Here is a 19,964-nt window from a genome sequence, read left to right on the forward strand (position 1 = left end):
TAGTCTTAGTCACCCTCCTTTTTTCTTTGCTCTGTAGCAAGAAGCAAGCATAACCTCTACTGCGCGTGCAGTCTCAGAGCCGAGTTCTGGTGCAGTTCCCGGCCTTTGCTGCAGGGCACTTTGATGGTAGTGATAGGCAAAGGAAATGGCCAGGACAGTGGAACACAGACTGAGAAAGATGGAAGGTAGAACTCTCCCTCTGAACTCTCACTTGACCAGACAGTGGCTCCAGGGAGCAAAAGCACCGCCCACCTTCACAGGACATTTTAGCACAGGAACACTCTGCTAGACTCCAGCACGGCTGCATTTGGGACCAAATAAACAATTTCTGGTTTATCATAATGATAGGGTAACGCTCGGAATTATTTTAGGAGACTACCATTAGATCCATATTTTAAGTTATCACTGGATACACTGTGAACAAGAGATCCATGGAGCAGGACTGGAGGAAAGGACACAACCACAGCTCCAGTCTCGGCAAGAGAGAGTGCTGGCTTGGACTACAGTAGCAGCGGTGAGAAGAGAAAGGAGGGGTTTTAGAGAACTCTCTGAAGTGTGATGGGAATTTTGTCATTTACTAAATGTGGAGAAGAGCAGGCAAGGGGGCGGTGACAAGGCCCCGGAGTCTGGATGACTGGTCCTTGCAACGCTGTGCCACTTGTGGATGGAATGAAGCTGCTGCCTCGTCCCACACCAGCCAGGCACAGAGAACCCCCTTCATGTTCACATTTACTTATCCAGAGTAAAGCATGCCAGGACAATGTAGATTTTTTAAAGATTTTATTAGAAAAATAGAGGATTATGTTGCACAAAATCTTCAGACTTCCTTCAGCATCTTCGCTTTCTTTAAGATTCAGGCTTCTTTGCTGTCTCTAACAACTGGACTGAGCTTAAGCACCTTGCTCTGTTGCTAAGAATTGTTTTTTTTTAAGATTGATTTATTTATACAAGAACTGGGGTATAGGCCAGAGACGCGTGAGGGTGAGAGAATTCACCAGAGACAGGGCAGGCAACAGAATAGGCAGATGGACTGAAGACACTGCTGAGGGGAGCAGCAGGTGAGACAGGAGAGGTCTGCTGCACCATGTAGGTATCTCCCTGGCCGGCCGGGGACTGAACCTGCACTGCGGAGGCTGCAGACAGCTTCTCAGTGCTATGTTCAACCCGCTGCGCCACCGGGGAGGCCCAAGAATTGTTTTTAAAACTTGATGTACAAGCCTCCTTGTATGTTTAAGATTAGAAAAATTGTTGACTTTGCATTCTAATTTTCCAAGACACAGGAGTTTACAGCTCACTTCCAGAGCAGAGTTAAAGAGAAGTATATAATCTATTGTTTGTATATTGAAAATCTAACTCCAGGAGAAATAATCTAATTTGGAATGGGTAAGGTTGCTTTTATTCCCATTTTAAACTCACCTTTTCTGAGGCAATGGCCTTGAAATCTAGCTGGGAACTAGATTATTGCCTCATAAAACAGCATGAGGTTACTGTTATTCCTTAATTTTATGTCTTTATTATGAGGTAATACTTCTCTTACTCGATTCGAAGCATTTTCTCATCTTTTTTTCATGTATTTGTGAAAACTGAATGTTAAAGGATTTACCATAACAACTGTTTCTAAATTATGATGTAAAATAATATTGTGTTTGCAATTAGCCTAGGTAGTTTTACTCAGTTCGATAATATAAAAATCACTGGGCTCATAATATTTTAGTGCCTTAGTGTGTTTGGCAAAGAAAGAAATTCATGTTACCATAAAAAAGTTAAACTAAGTAACAATTAATCTCAATTTTAAGGAAATATAAAGCAAAGTATTATGTTAACAAGGAGCATTGATGCGAATAGCTCCCCAACTGGAACATTAAATATATTCTGAATGGTGGTTAACAAAAAAGGTTCCTTTTGACTCCATTCTCTTTTGCTCCAACATCTTTTCTGACATCTCAATTTTAATTTTACTTGAGGTATCAGCAAGTGCCGTGGGATGGTGGTCCTTGTGGAAGATTCCTGTTTCTTTCTTAGTGATCAACATCCTTCGTTTTTATGTATTCTTTCCAGAAGTTACATTTAAACCTTGATCACATCTTAAACATCTTTTCAGTGTGATAACTATACCATTGTAGGTTGAATTGTTTCCCTATCAGATACAAAGTCTAACTAACCTTACCTGCGAATATGATCTTATTTGGAAAGAGGGCTTTGCGGATGCAATTAAGTTAGGCTAAGGTCTTACTGACTTAGGGTGAGCCCTGTGCCAACAACTGATGTACCATGAGAGCAGGGAAATTTAGACCCAGGAACTCACACACAAAGAAAGTCCTTGTGAGGAGATACACCACAGTAGTGTGTGATGAAGGAAGTAGAGGTTGGAGTCATGCATCTACAAGCCAAAGGATGCCAGGGGTTGTCGGCTCACAACGGAAACTAGGAAGAGATAAAGACACATTTTTTCTAGAGTCTCTGGAGGGATCATGGACCTGCCAGCACCTTACTGTAGGACTTTTGCCGTCAGAACTGTGAGAGGATAAATTTCTGTTGCACTAAGCCACCCAATCTGCAGTGGTATTTTTACAGCAGCCCTAAGAAACTAAAGCTATGTTATAAATAAATAATAGGTTAAATTGGCATTAATTGGTAGTTTCATTTTAAGCATATTTTATAATTAGGTCAGGCAAGTAGGGAACTACCTGGGGGACTAATTCTCATTAGTCAATTTTCTAAAAGTTACAATAATTTAGCAAATAATATTTCCCCCAGTTTCTATTCTTGTTCTCCTCACATGAAGTGAAAAGTAAAATAAAGTCAATTCTATACCCCCAAATTGTGGAACAACACAGAATTTTTCTTAAAATAACTACATTTTGACACAGAATTTTCCAAAATCAAATTATTCAAAAATTATGATTGAAATTCCAGACAGAAATCTTTCTGTAAATATTCTAAACTAGTTGTCTTAATTTTTTATAGTTGTGGTCATGAATGAAATTTATCAAGTTGAACTTAAAAGATATATCTACTGAAAAAAATTTAAAAAAACTCTATATGGCTATTTACATTTTTTATTCCCATTTTCAGATACATTATGAATAATTTCATCCACCATTAGTTGTGTCATGAATTCAGTTGCTATTTATTAATTACTTAATACTTTCCAGGCATTGCTGTAGGTGCTGTAAGAAAGATAAGCAAATGTGACAAAGAGATTACTCTGGTTCTGAAATTTAATCCATGTGGAAGAAACCACAGGTCTCTTGAAGAAACTTTCTACTTAGAAAATTCATTTTTTCATGAAATTTTGCCATTTTCAGCAATATGGATGGAACTGGAGGAGATTATGCTAATTGATAAAAGTCAGGAGGAGAAACAAATACGGGATGATTTCACTCATATGTGAAATATAAATAGAACAATGGAACAGACAAAACTAAAGCAAAACAAATCTTAGAAATATGACTGCAGAATTGAAATTACCAGAAGAGGGGAATTACTGGTGCTTTTGTGGTAGGTGTGATGTCATACCCATTGGAAAAGGTATGAACTGATAAACCTAGATCATAAAGTGTTGTGAACCAGTGTTAGCACAATAAAAAATAATCTAATATAAAAAAATTAATCTCTGCTATAGCTTTAATTCTTGCAAAAAAACCTTTAGAAACTTTTGGTTTTACTTACACTGTACCCCTGTACTTGGTAGAAAAAATAAAATGTTATTTCTTACACAGACCATAATCAAAGCTTGTGAGACAAAGTATATAAGTCCTTATCAAATTATTTTCATTTTTAAATGTTTCCTTCTTATCACTATCCCAATAAATACTTAGTGCTACTTAGTTGTATATTAGTGTTAGTATGGCTAGAATTCTGTGTTCTAATTATTATTTTACTTAATTGTAATCAGTGATTTTCAGTCTTGCATGTCATTTTTCACTATGACTCTTTTGATCATTAAAATATATTATATTAAAGTGATTGACCATAATTTGCCTAATCAGTTCTCAACAAAGTTGAGGCTCTTTCTGTCTTCCATTATCATGAATAACACTGTAGTGAATACCTTGTGACTCTTTTTTTTTTTTTTTTTTAAAGATTTATTTTATTTTTATTTATTTATTATTTATACATGCACTGGGTACAGTCAGAAGCGCGGGAGGGTGAGAGAATTCACCAGAGCCAGAGCAGGGAGCAGAGCAGGCAGAAGGACCGAAGTACACTGCTGAGGGGAGCAGCGGGCGGCAGGAGAGGTCTGCGCGCCATGTGGGACCCTCCTCCGTGGCCGGGGAGCAGCCGGGGATCGAACCGGCGCTGCAGAGGATGCAGGCAGCTTCGCAACCCAGCGCTCATCCGCTGCACCACCAGGGAGGCCCCACCTTGTGACTCTTGAGGGAAGTTTATTCCTTATGAAAGTTACTATTGGGTAAAGGAGTTAAATTTTAAAAACTTTTAAAATGCAGTAGCAGATTACTTTCTTAAAGTATTAGAAAACTTGACATTACTCCTAGCAATGGAGTAAGGACATCATTTTTACTCTATCTTTCTATTCATTGGGCATTGTCAATATTTAAAATGGTTTGATTATTGAATATGTATGCAATAATTCAAAATAAATACTTGCTTAAATTTCCATATTCTGGCAACTGTGAGTGAACACTTTTTCCTGTGTTATTATTTACATTTTCTTACATGATTTATTTTTATATACTTTCTTAGTCATTTATTACATCCTTAAATTTTACCAATTTCTGTTTGCAGTGAACATAATTACATATATAATACTCAGTAATTAGTTGCATCCTTTTACCTTTGGAGGTGCTTTATTCTATTTAGAAATGAAAAGTTTAGTTTTATTTTCATGTGGCTGATTCTATGGTCCCCTGTCTTTGTCATCTCAGACAGTGTTTTTATCATTTATCTGTTAGAATGAAAAGGAAATCGGACTGTCTCTTTCAAAAAAAGAGCTAGTGTGTTAGTCAGGTACTGAGGAGAAATTGGCTGTAAAGGAAGTGATGGAATGGGTGGTGGGAGATCTGAGGCGACTGCAGAGTCTTGGCAGGTGGACCTCAGTAGTAAGTGGCTGCATTTATCCTTGCACAGTATCGGAGGCAACCCAGAGCCAAAGTTGCCCCAGGGCATTGGGGAAGGGAGCCTTCCCCAAGGCCTAGGAGCTGGAAGTCAGCTAGGACAGCAGGAACATGTAAGGGAGCAGCAAAAATCAGCGTCTGGGTGAAAGACCAGGAGGAACCAGTCTGTAAGAAGGTAAGGAGATGGGAGGGCCTCCCTGGTGGCGCAGCGGTTGAGCACTGGGTTGCGAGTGCCGGTTCGATCCCCGGCTGCAACCCGGCCACCAGAGGAGGGTCCCACATGGCGCGCAGACCTCTCCTGCCGCCCGCCCGCTGCTCCCCGCAGCAGTGTACTTTGGTCCTTCTGCCTGCTCTGTTCCCCGCTCTGGCTCTGGTGAATTCTCTCACCCTCCTGCGTTTCTGACTATACCCAGTGCATGTACAAACAAACAAACAAACAAACAAATAAATAAATAAATACATGCCTCTTAAAAAAAAAAAATCTTAAAAAAAAAAAAGAAGGTAAGGAGATGGGAGAAGAAAGTAGATAAGAAAGATGGAGGTGTGAACTGAAAGGCAAAAATTTGGGCCGTTTATGGTCACCATTTCTTGGGAGCACTCCCCAACAAAAAGTGGCATTTTGAAATCTAGAACCTCTGCATACTTACCTTCCTGGATTCAGTCAGCACATTTTAGTGTGCTTAAGAATTCACTCTTCCTGCTCTCCACTTCATATGTACTTTAAAATGGTGCTTCTTTTCCAGATGACACATTCTAGTGTGGGAATATTTTTCATCAGTATCTCACCGAGACTGTCACATCACATACATATACATTACCATTACTAGTTTATGACCTGCCTTTAAGATTAAAAAAAATCTTGGCCTGTTTCCTATGTTTACATATGCATAAAACATCTTACATTTCACATTTTAAGTCTCCTTTGTAATTTTTAAAAATGTCTTCTATTCTGATAATAAAAATAACAGGTTTATTGTAGAAAAGACTATAAAACAGAAAACATTTTTTTTTTTTTTGGTGTCTGTGAGGAGATTCAGCAAACTGTTTTGCTTTTTTGGTGTTCTATTGCTTCTATTATACATACTTCCTTATGTTTGAATTAAAAAATTGCTGGTATTTCTTAGAGCTTTTTAAAACTTTAATTTTCTTGTAAAAATTGTGTAGTATAAAGATAAACTTTCTAAATAGTCAATTGATTGTCTCACATAGTTTGTTGACAGTTGTCCTTCACTTATTTATTTGGAATATCTTCTTTATCATATTAGTCTTATTTTCATTCTCTTTTTAAAATTGGTCTTCTATCTTGTATTCTTAAAAACTGAAAAATGCTACCTCCCTGGTGGTGCAGGGGGTTAAGTTGAAGCACTATGAAGCTCTCTGCAGTCACTGCAGCACCTGATCCCTGGCCAGAGAGGTGATCCACATGGCGCAGATCTCTCCTACCTTGCCTGCTGCTCCCCTCAGGAGTGTATTGCAGTCAGTCAGCCTATTCTGTTTCCCCACTCTGTCTCTGGTGAATCCTCTCATTCCCCCACCCCGCCCCCACACACTCCTGTGTCCTGTATCCCAGTTCTTGTATGCATAAATAAATAAATCTTTTTAAAAAAAAACTGAAAAAATCATCATCTGATAATTCAGTCAAATTTTCCTGTAATAGAAAGTGTCACATTAAAATAAACCTTGTACTTCCTCAAATTACTTAATGTGCTTTAGAAAGTGAATAGTTCATGCAGACTCAGTGTTTAATCTGTGAGCTGCTTAATGGCAGTCTTCTTTCAACAAAATAATATTCTGTTTGCTGCAGACTGTGTCTCAGTGTTCCCCACAGATGTCTTTATCTGTAGGAGTCCTACATGGAATATGTTTACATATTCCAGTTTCCCATGATGTGAATTTAACATCAGTATTTATATCAAATATGGGAACAATATTAATGATTTTGTTCTGTAAAAATAAATCTTCTAAAGATTACCAACTCCCATGTGAACCATAGTATGTTTGAACATTCTGGAAATGCATTAAAATAACTTTTTCTTTTTTCCTTTTTATTTCCACTCTCTTGTTCTAGATAGTTCATTTCCAATTGAAGGGAGCTGCTTCTACTTGGGAGTGGCAGGAGACGTGGAAAACCACATGGAAGACTCCCAGGATTTAAATGAACAATCAGTAAGTTTTAATTTATTTTCAAGTTTGCTGAAAAATGTTGTGGTAAGACTGCTCAGAGTCATCCTAAAGGAATATATTGTAACAAGAGAATTTTTGTTAAATATTTAGTTGACTTTTTCTTTCTCTTAGAAGACCCTAAAGTAGGCCTTTGTAAATTTCTGCCAAGCATACTACATTTGAAGCCTCCTTGATTCTGCTTGCCAAAGACAGTAATAGAAAGACTAGGACGTTGAAATTATGCTAAGTATTTTAGACCATCTAAATTATTACATAGCTCCTTTATTTAGATTTTATTCTAAATGGATTTAGATAGTATGTATGTGATTGGCTGTCAAAAAGTGTAATAGAAGAATGTATATCACCAGCATGCCTGCTGTTCATTTCAAGGATGGTAACCGCAGTCTACAGGGTTTTCATTATTTTACTAAGCTCTATGTAGAGCAAAGAATACACCAGGTTGGTGGCAGTCGTTCTATGATTCTCATTTCCCCAAGGGAAAGGATTTAGATGGCCTTTTCTTCTAACTCACAAGTAGATCTCCATGACACTAGTTCTATAGTGTGTAGAACTGGTGTCAGGGGAGTATTTCCCCAGTGCTCCCACAGTACTGCCAGCTGTAGCTCAAGCTGGCTCTCCGTCAATGACTGTTGATGTCACAGTTAAGGGACATATGAACTACCAAGCAAGTGTTACACAGATTGATACTGTTCTTCGTTAGTTGTATGATCAAGACTTGATCTTAAAGTCTAATGTCTCCATCATGCATCTGATGACAATGTATAATGTCATTCTAGAAAAGATTTCTATGATGAATTCAATTTGAAAAACACAAGGAAGTATATTCCGGTGACACATGCCATTCCAAATTAATTTGTTTTGTATCATATATTTCCTTTATTTTTTTTTTTTATTTATTTATTTTTTTTTTAATCTTAAATTTTATTTTTATATTCCCCCATACAATTGCAAATGCCCCATTCTGACCCCAATCCTTCCCCTCCGCCCCCCCCACCCCCCAAAAAGTGTCTCTGTTCATAGTTTTTTGTTGATTTTGATTTTCACTTTCTTATATTCATTTTCCGGTCCCTTATTTAAGTTTTCTAGATTCCTGCTATGAGTGAGACCATCCGGTATTTTTCTTTTTCTTTTTGGCTTATTTCGCTGAGCATGATCCCTTCCAGCGCCCATCCATGTTGCTGCAAATTGCATGTGTTTATCTTTTTTGAATGCTGAGTAATATTCCATGGTATATATGTACCACATCTTCTTGATCCAGTCATCTACTTTTGGGCATTTTGGGTTGTTTCTCAAAGCTTATGCTATTGTAAACAGTGTGCTGCTATAAACATAGGAGTGCAGGTGCTCTTTGGAATTGATGTTTCTGTGTCCTTTGGGTAAATACCTAGGAGTGGAATTGCTGGCTCATATGGAAAGCTCTATGTTTAGTAGGTCCAGAAATCTCCACACAGCTCTCCATAGTGGTTGGACAGTTTGCACTCCCACCAACAGTGCAGAAGAGTTCCTTTTTCTCCCAATCCTCGCCAACTTTGTTGTTGCTAGTTTTTTTATATGTGCCATTCTCACTGGTGTGAGATGTTATCTCATGGTAGTTTTGATTTGCATTTCCCTGATTGCAATGATGTTGAACATATTTTTCACTATGTCTGTTGGCCATTTGCATTTCCTCTTCAGAGAAGTTTCTTTTTAGCTCTTCTGCCCATTTTTTGACTGGATATTTTCTTTGTTGTTGCTGAGTCTCCATCAGCTCTTTGCAGATTTTTGTGATCAGTCCTTATCATAGTGTTGGGTGCAAAATGTTCTCCCAGTTGGTGGGTTTTCTTTGTGTTTTTTTATGTCTCTTTTGCTGTGCAGAAGCTCTTTAATTTGATGTAGTCCCAGCTGTTTATCTTTCTCTTCACTATCACTGCTTTGGGTGATGTGTCTGTAAAGATGTCTTTGATGTGCAAATCCCGTAGTGTCGCCATATTTCCTTCTATGTATTTATGGTTTCAGGTCTTATGTCTAGTCTTTAATCCATTTTTGAGTTGATTTTTGTTGGTATGGTGTGAGGGTAGTGGTCAAGCTTCATTCTTTTGGCATGTAGCGACCCAGTTTTCCCAGCACCATTTTATTGACAAACTTTCTTTGCTCCAATGCATAGTCTTTGCTCCTTTGTCAAAGATAGTTGACCATAAATCTGTGGGTTTATTTCTGGATTTTCTATTCGATTCCATGGTCTGTATGTCTGTTCTTGTTCCAATACCATGCCGTTTTGATGATTATGGCTTTGTAGTATAGTTTGAAGTCTGGGAGTGTGATGCCTCCATTTCCTTCTTTTTTTTTCAGTAGAGCTTTGGCCTATTCGGGTTTTTGGTGATTCCATATGAATTTTCATCAATAATTGTTCTATTCTTTGAAGAATGCCATTGAGATTTGATTGGAATAGCATTGAATCTGTATATGCTTTGGTAGGATGGCCATTTTAATAATGTTTATTCTTCCAATCCATGAGCAGGGGATGTCTTTCATTTCTGTGTCTTCTTCTATTTCTTTTAACAGTGTTTTATAGTTTTCTTTGTATAGGTCCTTTTACCTTCTTTTGTTAGATTTATTCCCAACTATTTGATTTTTTTTGTTTCCATAATAAAAGGGGTTTTTTTTGATTTCTTTTCTTCAGATTTATTGTTTGTGTATAGGAAGGCTACTGACTTTTGCGTGTGTCTTTAATTTACATAAACCAGGGCCATTGTTTAACTTTATTATGTATTATTTTTTATTTAAATTTCACATGGCATCACACTATAGGAAAGATGCCAGCAATTACAGAGCCATCAGATTACAAAAAAAATGTCAAATTTTAAAGATGTTATCCTCAAAAGTTACCTGAATTTTTATAAAAGCAGACAAATAGTAATTGGGGGACAGGGGTTTCAAAGTATGATATTTTCCTTTTTTTTTAAACTTTGGTTATCAATCTTAGGTATAGTATGGATTGGGCAGCCATGTCATTGTGTATTTATGAATCCTGCCTGGTATCAGAGGTCTGTCAGTGTGACCGTATATGTTCCTGATGGCATTATGTGACTAATAACATAGTGTTCATGGTAATGGTTCATGAGAGGGGTACTATTAATCTGCACTTTGTTATAACACACTGTGAGGGTTACTTGAAAATGTATGTGTGTGTGTGCATGTGTGCTTGTGTGTGTGCATGTGTACATGCGGGCACATTTCTGTGTATTAGAGTGCTGTCCTTACTTTTAGAGATTGAGGTTTTCCTAGACATGAAACTTTAGAGCTAAAGCCAAGCCTACAACCAAAGCAGGATGGTTGATCCACGTAATCATCCCAAATGTGTGTGTACTCAAGAATGAACTTTTGGGGCCTCCCTGGTGGCGCAGCAGTTGAGCACTGGATTGTGAAGCTGCCCGCAGCCTCTACAGCGCTGGTTCGATCCCCGGCCACCAGGCAAGGGTCCCACATGGCGCACAGACCTCTCCTGCCGCCTGCTGCTCCCCTCAGCAGGGTACTTCGTCATTATGCCTGCTCTGCTCTACCCCCTAGCTCTGGTGAATTCTCTCAGCCTCCTGCTCTTCTTACTGTACCCAGTGCTTTTATAAATAAATAAATCTTTAAAAAAATGAACTTTTGTTTTCAATGCAGTGTAGGCTAAAAGAATATATATTTATATTTACCATTAGAGTTAATTTATTACCCAATATCCTTTGTACCATCTTTTACAAAATCAAACCAGTACTTGTAGATTGTATTCCTCCTTGTGAGATTTTAGGGTATTGGAACTCACTATTCATATTTTTTTTTCTTCTTGGTGATGCTGGTATGCAGCCAGGCTTGAGGACCAAAAAATCTAGGCTAACCCTGCAGCTCAAATGCACCTGTGCAATTTGTGATGAGAATGGAAGTGATTTAAAGAGAAGAAAAGAATACCCCCACTTTTCTTTTTTTTCCTCTTCCCCTCTCCCTCCATGCTCCACCTGGGGGTAATAACCTGGTCAGAGTCAAAGGGAAGCCACCTGATTTGTGGTGTGGTTTATGGGTAATAAGAGCAGGTACTTCTGGCTTAAGCCACAGGGAGCTGGAAATTTGTGTCACATGCTAATGGACTTCACTGCTTTGATTTTATAAATATCACAACTCCTTTTTCTTAGAATTCTTAGACTTAAAATAGCATATAAATCAGTTTGTTCATCTTGTTCAAGTACAAAGGGATGCGTGAGATTGCTAAATGACTTGCCCATGTTGGCATGGCTGGTAAGCCTAAAAGTTGGCACTTCCTACAGATCTTCTGGCTCCAAGTCCAAAGCTCATTCCATAACATCTACGTGCCTTTATTGTGGCTGGGGCTTCCTTATTTTGACATTCATTACTATAGTACCATAGAAAAATATGAATGCAATCTTTAAATGACTTTAAATCTTGCAGAATATATTAATATCTCAAAACTTTTTGAAAAATGATTCTTCATGTTTATTAACACAAGGGATAGAATTAAAAGATTAGGATAAGACAAGAAGGAATTTACTTAGAATGTAGCCATTTTACTTACAGAAGTCTTTTCCTAGACATAGTAAAAGTAGGTGCTATTTATTGTACATGTACACTCGTTCTATCATTTTTATTCACTCTCTCCTGTCTTATCTTATCCTCATTCTGTAATAGTCAACATTTACACACAGGGAAACTATGGCTTAGCGTGTCAAGGTCAAAAATTGTTAGGTTAGAATTGAACCCATTTGTATCTGGTCCAAAATCTTAATATGTTTTCATGATACAACATAGCATAGTGATTAAGGGCTATGAAGTCAGATGTCCCTAATATTTAAATACTTCATAACCATTAGGAAATTATAAAGCACTCCCTATACTGTGGCGGGGAGGGCGTGGTTTAAGGAGTTTTGTGAAGGGTCAACACATGCCTCACTTAGAGTTAACGCTTCATGAATGCTGGCTGCTGCACTATTACCTGACATATGCAGGTGCTCTTTAATGAGTTTGATTCATTACCACCTTCTGGCAGACATCCCTGTGTGGAAGCACAGTCCAGGTCTACACACTTGGCAGCTGAAAACTGAACTCACCCGCTCTCCTAGCTCCCATTTTTTTCCCCTTCCTTTCTCCCCTCCCAGTACGTTCCATTTCAGGGGAGGGTGGTCTTAGTAAGTAGTTTCAGTCAAAAAATAGGTAGTTATCCTTTCCTCCTTTATTCTTGTCACAAAGACCTGTCTGTCCTTAGTTTTATTATCTTAAAACTGTTTCCCTTCGCTCCTCATTTTGGATCTTTGTTTTATCACTTGACTGTATTTTTCTGCTTTAAATTGCCCTGGTTGTGGTCTTTCTTACATGCATAACTGATCTGGACACCACACTCTTAATACCTAACACCCTTTACAGACCTTTCTTGCCTTCAAAAGTTGTAAGCATGTAGTTAAGGTGCACAAGGCTGAATTGCTTACCTGTATTCTCTCATCTTATTTTGACTTCTTTTGGTTTCTTGAACCTTGTGGGTTTCTGAGGTGTCTATGCCTTTGATAGTGCTAAAACCTCTTCCCAGATTAGCTTCCTATCTATCAGGATAACTTGTAAATCTCAAAGATCCAATTAGGGTTCACTTCCTCTGCCTGAGCCTCTCAGATCCCTCTTCCTCCCCACTGCTGGTTCGGGACTCTACCATCTGCTGCCATAACTCTTTAGCCTTTATCTCCCTCACAGAACTTTCCCTACAGAAATGAATCTTACCCTTCTATTTGCTTCTCAATTAGAATTACACACTATTTGGGAGTAATAGCCAGTCTTGTTCATCTTGCATTGTTACTTTTTGGAAGAATTCTGCTGACATTCAATAAGTATTTTCTTCAAAAGTTTTTATATTCTGTTAGTAAGGTAAGTTATGAATTGCCTGTCTAGTTTTAGAATGTTAAAATATTAATCTAAGAATATGTTACTGACTCAATAATTCATGGTTCATTTATATTTTAAAATGCATATTAAGATGTAATGCTAGTCTACATGTGATAAAACAAAGTTTGATACTGAAATGGTTTTTCTTTGCAGTTTTTCTGAATGTTATAAAATCTGGTTTAGAGGATCTAGGAATTTTAAGATATAGGCAATGGACATAAGATTTAACTTTCATATTTATCTGAAATCCTATAATCAAATGTCATATTGTTTGAAAGAAGCTTAAGTAGATCCAATTCTAGTTTACAAATGTTTTGGCCAGATATTCTGATTACTAGAAATAGATGAATCTAGATTATACGTGGTATCTATATTAATAATTGAAGTTCCCTTGAAACTATGAAAAGATATTCCTTATAGTGAAGTAAATGTTGAGTGGTATTCATTGTTTTTTATAACATAAGCTATCTTTACATGTAGACATATTTTAAAGTCCTTTTTTTGGTGATGCTGGATATTCTCACAGATTTTTTTTGATCCAGTTCATTCATATCAAAGTGAGGAGTTTCTGGTGTAAATAATTTTCATGCCAGAAGGGTTGAAAAGAAGTGTGATTTATTATTTTAAATATGACATGATATATGATGGGAAATTAGTTTCTACTAAATAAAATGAAATAAAATTAATAAGTTATGATATACAGTAGAGCTTCATTCCTGAGTATTATACATTAAGTGGGAATATTCCTACATATTTCAGCAATTATTGAATCAGTTCACTTACATTATTGGTGTCATATTTCAATTTTTTTTTTAATTAATAAATTTTATTTTTATATTCCCATACAATTGCAATCCCCCATTCTGACCCCAATCCCTCCTCGCCCCCCACCCCCCCAAAAGTGTCTCTGGTTCATAGTTTTTGTTGATTTTGATTTTCACTTTCTTATAGTTAATGTCATTCTTCAAAGAAATAGAACAATTATTGATGAAATTCATATGGAATCACAAAAAACCCGAATAGCCAAAGCTCTCCTGAAAAAAGAAGGGAATGGAGGCATCACACTCCCAGACTTCAAACTCTACTACAAAGCCACAATCATATTTCAATTTGTGAAGTCTAAATTAATTCACATTCAATTACATATAATACAGTATATGTTTCAGCAGTATTTTTAGAAATCACATATGATTTTAGGTATTAACAGCATTTATTTTCTTGCATCAAAACCTGCTAACATAATAATGAATGTTAAAATCATGCACTTAGTTTAATAAAATAATCTTTTCTGTCTCCTTTTTCTTCCTTAGAATACCAAATGACTATAGATCATTCCTCAGATCCCTGGCTGTATAAACTTATAAATATAAAAGATAAATATAAAAGTTATATAAAATATATCTTTGATTATAGCCACTACACACCTTTAAAGTTTGTGCTGTTCTTTAAAAACCTTTTGGACATATTTCTAGCTGTTGGATGGCGTTGAATACATCATCCAATTTCATCTAGACTTAGAGTTTCAGAATCACCAATATCTATCAGTGTATCAACACTATGCTGGAAAAGAATTATTTTGGTGAATTTAAGTGTAAGTCAGTTTTTCATTTTGATAATAAGGTATTTTCAAAATCCTCAAATCTTAGTCTGTTGCTCTTTTCCTTGATTACTTTAAACCATTTGAACATCATGCATACTTTTACTTTTAATTGTACTTTATTCAGAGGTAAGCAAAATCAGATTATTCTTTTAAAGTTATAAATCTGTTTGGAAGAATTTGGTCTTCAATGAAAAGATCATGTTTATAATAAATATTACATATCCCATTCATGGTGTATTCAACTTGACAACATCTTTCGGAGTTCTGTGGAATTCTGCTTGAAGCTGAATCAGTTTCAGAATAGCTGTAAGTCTCAATTGCCATGTGCAGCATTACTCTGCAGTAATAAAACAGAGTACCTGTACTGTGAAATTATTAATTACATAGATGAACTGTATCTTAACTTTTATTAATCCCTAAATCATATTCTTTCATTTTAAACAATTTTTAACTATAATTTCTATATTTTTGCATGAGTTTTGAGAATTAATAATAAGAGTCCATGAGTTACCTTATGACCTTCTAAAATTATCATTAATTTATTGAAACTATATATACACATATATGACTGTGATATAGAAAGAGAAAAGTCCATATTATACAGAGTGAGAATTGTGATTACATACCATTTGTCAAGATCTACAGAGTAAATACGATGTTTTTCTTCTGTCAGCTGTGGTCAGTTGGTCACAGCTGCCTGTGTTGAGAAAGAACTTAAAGCTGTTTCCTGGTTCATTGAAGAATAACATTATCATTTTGGTGCAATTTGCCATGGACACGGCAAGGGTAGGGGTAGTTCCAGAGTCTCCTACCTGCTGATTCTGGACTAGATCAGTAATAGCAGTGTTGAGCGCTTTATTTAGATAGTATAGATGCACATGAGACCTCTATTATCTTGGGTACTGAAAGTCTATTATCTGAATTTGCAGTGTACATGTGGTATATTGCAATGATTATATCTTATGAATTAAAATGAAAATAACTTTTTAATATTGCAGAGTGGGAAAATGAATGTAATAGAATTTTGCTATAAGGTATGTGACAAGTGGAAGCTATTCACTGGTGGAAAAGGTTTACATTCATTGTGAAACACTATGCTTTGCGCTTTATGATTTACTTCATTAAACCTCACAACAGCCCTTTGTGACAAGCTCTGTGAAAAGCACAATGAAGCTGAACTTGAAGATCTTACTCAGGGCTGTGACAGAATGAACACTGTGCTTATGGATTGTGAGCTCATGTGGTCTTATTCCAGGATCCATGCTGCTAAACACATTATCTTACCGCTTTTGATCAACTTAAATGGTTTTCAGATCTGTCAATGTATTTGGTGTCTTAAAGTATGCATTAAAACTCTACTTAATTTCAACTATTTAAACAAAGATCAAGTTTTAAATATGGGTCTTGATAAGAAATGTTGTTATTCCACCATGATTAGAAATCAGCTCCACAGTCTTCAACTATATAATAGTAAATATTTGAACACCAGCCATTACAGAGTATATGAAACTTGGATAATAATTCAGCCAATTTACTTAGACAAAGGTTCCTCATTCTTTGTCAAGAACTTTGCTATACTAATAAAGGAAAAATGTAATTTCTGCCTCCCTTAAATTTTAGTTTAATAGAATATTATAAGATGTTATGCCAAGTTCTATTCTTAAGTTGTTTTAAAATGAGGATTTGGAAATTGGCTACTAATTTATCCCATGAACTGCAATAGTTGAAGCATGATATTAGTGAAAATATTAGTGGACAAAATGAACAGAGTATTCTCGTAGAGTTTTTCTTCTGCTGGTGGAGGCAACATTAAACAAATATAGTATGTTAAATAATACTAAATGCGAGGAGAAAAAACAGATAAAGCAGGAGGAAGAAAGGAAGTTATGGGGGAAAGTAGGGAAAGCTGCATTTTTGGAGAGTAGTTGGAGACCTTGCTGAGAAGATAGCATATATGTGAAGACTCAAAGGAGGCAAGGGAGTAAACCACGTGGATATCAGAGAAGTAGATTTTGGTTAAAAGGAATAGCACCTGTGAAAACAGCATGCTTGGCACAAGAAATAGAAGGAGGCCAGTGTTTGTTGCAGTGGTGGAGAAAACAAGAAAGTAACTCAAGGTAGAGACAAATTAAATGGATTAAGCTCTTTGGGCACTTAAATAGCAACTTTTTCCTACTACCATTACATCTATAAGTGGTGAATTATATGTTGCGACATACAACTATATGCTGTTACAATTAGTGACTTCTTCCATGTGCTTTTATCTGTTTTCCAACAATCACATGGTATATCTGGGTTACTGATTATTGTGTTCGCCTTTCTCAAGAGAGAAAGAGCCGGCGTACAGCTGTATAGACATAATTCACTTTGCATTTTCATGAAAGTAACAAAAGCCAACAAATATTTCAGCAAGTTGATATATTCAAATGCTATTTCTTATTTCCTATCACCCTGTGTGTAGATAAAATGTTTACAGGCATTCTAACTTAGAGGAGAATTGCTCTATATCAGGGTTTCTCAACTTCAGATTTATTCACATTTTGGGCCAGATGTTTCTTTAGTGGGTGGAGGGATATTAATGTGCATTGATGCATGTTTGGCAGCATTTCTGATATCTACCCACTAGGTGTCAGTAGCACTTCCCTCCCTCCCCTACTCCCTTTAGTGACAATCCAAAATATCCCCAGATGTGGACAGATGTCTTCTTGGGGGAAGGCAAGAATCACTGACCTATATTATTTCTTCTTTCACTGAGTTACTTGTTTATATATTTACTACTTGTAGAATATTTCAGGAGGTTTACCTATTTACTATCCTGATAATATCCCATATTAAATTATTGAAAGAAGTGGGATGAAAAATCAAACATGTGATAACAAAATTTAAGTAAGAAAGCAAAATAAAATTTCCAAGTTAATGGTATAAAATACTAATTACTTTGCTCTCAGCAGGGAAGGTCTGTTCAAGAAAGGGCAGGAAAGGAATTACAGGTATACTCAGTCATGCCCTAAATAGGCCTTGAAAGGCTGGATAGATTTGTATGGACACAAGAACATCAACCCTAGCCTGGTGAATAGAGGGAAGAAAGACTCAGAAATGCAAAATACAATGCAGTAAGGTCTGTCCAGGAACTGTGGATACGTTGAGGATTATTGAATGAGCATCTCTGTGGGGATAAAGATGGAGAGCAGTGGGAGGTGTTGCTAGGGTACTGAGACCAGACTGAGAGGAGCTTCATAGCCACATTTAGATATTTGCATGTCACTACATGAATTATAAATACGTATAAGATACTGCCCTATCTTTTTGGACCTTTGTCTTGGACATAATGAAGAATTACATAATTCTTGAGTAAGTGGTAGTATTTTTAAAATGTTACAGAAAAACTAATGCAAAGTAGAAATATTAGTGATGGTGTGAAATAGAAGTGTTTCTATTTAAGAAACTTTTAAATTTTTAAAAAATTTTTTGTAAGTTTAAGAAATAGAAATATTAGTGATGGTGAGCATAGAAGCTGACCAGGGGACCTTGAAGCAGTTTATGTGTGAACTGTCAGGGGTCTAAATCAAGGATTGCAAACTTATTCTACAAAAGGCAAGACAGTATATAATTTTGGGATTTCAGGCCATTCAGTCCTGTACAATACTCACTTCTGCTGTTGCAGAGTGAGAGCAGCAGAGATAAGTGACTGGGCATGACCTTTCCAACATATCTGTAGACAGGTGCCAGGCCAAGGACCATACTTGGCCAATTCCGGACTTAAACTAATAATATGACAGTGGAATGAAAACAAATCAGTGAAAATAACTTGAAAAGAAGCTTTGTTTAACTTGTTAACTAACCAAATAGGGTTAATAGTAGGATGTGGTGATATATGAAGCAAAGAAAAACAAGAATTGTCATAGCATTTCCAGTTAACCAGTAAAGTGAACTCAGGAGTAGGTGTCAGTGTCTTAGGAGAAAGATGTTTGAAGTTAGAATTTTTGAGTACATGACAAATTAGCAAGTGGTGAGGCTCTTTTGGGCCAGAGAGTAGCTGTTGGGATGGCCATGAGGAGCAGAAGAGTATTTTTCTTGAGGATCTATATATAGGGAAATGACCTCTGGCAAAAGGGTAAAGGGATGAGAATAAACCTAGGAGAATACTATGTTTATGTAGTAGAAGGAAAACAATCAGGAGGGACTGAGAAGAGATAGTTAAGGAACCAAAAGGAAGATCAAAATAATACTGTCTGCAGTGTGAACAACCAAGGAAAATTTCAGGAGGAACTGCTTAACACTCTCTGACATTTCAAGAGGTCAAGCAGAATGGGGACTGAGAAAAAGGCTGTTTCATTTGTTGATTAGGAGGTCACTGGCAGTGCTTCAGAATACATTCCCATTAGAGTTGTGGGAAGAAAAGACATCTCAGAAGTTTGGTACAATGAGGAGGTTGAGGATGTAAAAGGAGCCTTTATTTTAAAGAAATTTAAAGAAGAGAATTTTAAACAATTTTTTTTTAAAGATTTATTTATTTATACAAGCACTGGGTACAGTCAGAAGCACGGGAGGGTGAGAGAATTCACCAGAGCCAGAGCAGGGAACAGAACAGGCAGACTGATGAAGTACACTGCTGAGGGGAGCAGCAGGCGTGGCAGGAGAGGTCTGCGTGCCATGTGGGACCCTCACTGGTGGCCAGGGATTGAACCGGCGCTGCAGAGGCTGAGGGCAGCTTCGCAGCCCAGCGTTCAACTGCTGCGCCACTGGGGAGGCCCTAAAGAAGAGAACTTTGAAAAGAGAAACAGAACAGTAATTGAAGGGAGCACCTTTTCAAACAAGGAGAACTTGCTTTGTAGTTGATGATAGGCGACAAAGACTAAAAGAATGGACTCAATTTGTTGGCTGGTGCAGCTTGGTAGAGGTCAGAATGAAGATGATTAAGTGGGCATGAGAAAGGGTGGACACCCTCTGACCCTGAAATGTTAGGATATTTGTGTGGCCTTGAATATGCCAACATGCTTTCCCTTGATAGCATTTATTTTCTTTTACTAACTTAAAAGGGAAGTTCATTTGTTCACACAAAGTTAGCAAGTTGGATGGAAGCATGGTTGGATTAAGGACTCAAGTAGTATGAAGAACATTAGCAATAGACATTGTTTTAATAAATGATAGTTGATCTCCTAGGAGTCAGTAAATATATTATTTAAAGACATTTTCAATTT

At 36.8% G+C, this 19,964-nt stretch overlaps 1 protein-coding gene across 10 annotated transcripts in view; it reads left to right on the plus strand.

Annotated features, from left to right (window-relative positions):
* EYA4 (EYA transcriptional coactivator and phosphatase 4) overlaps positions 1-19,964 on the plus strand; it is a 241,808-nt gene that overhangs the window by 25,161 nt on the left and 196,683 nt on the right. For all 10 annotated transcript variants that reach the window (XM_037520421.2, XM_054697847.1, XM_054697853.1 and 7 more), the window contains exon 2: positions 7,147-7,244. In XM_037520421.2, the coding sequence (XP_037376318.2) occupies positions 7,212-7,244 (33 nt within the window). In that variant the 5' untranslated portion in view covers positions 7,147-7,211. The remainder of the gene's footprint in view (positions 1-7,146; positions 7,245-19,964) is intronic.

This window comes from Talpa occidentalis, unplaced genomic scaffold, assembly GCF_014898055.3.
Source record: "Talpa occidentalis isolate TD23 unplaced genomic scaffold, MPIMG_talOcc4v2.1 talOcc4.2, whole genome shotgun sequence".
In the NCBI taxonomy this organism is placed as follows: domain Eukaryota; kingdom Metazoa; phylum Chordata; class Mammalia; order Eulipotyphla; family Talpidae; genus Talpa; species Talpa occidentalis.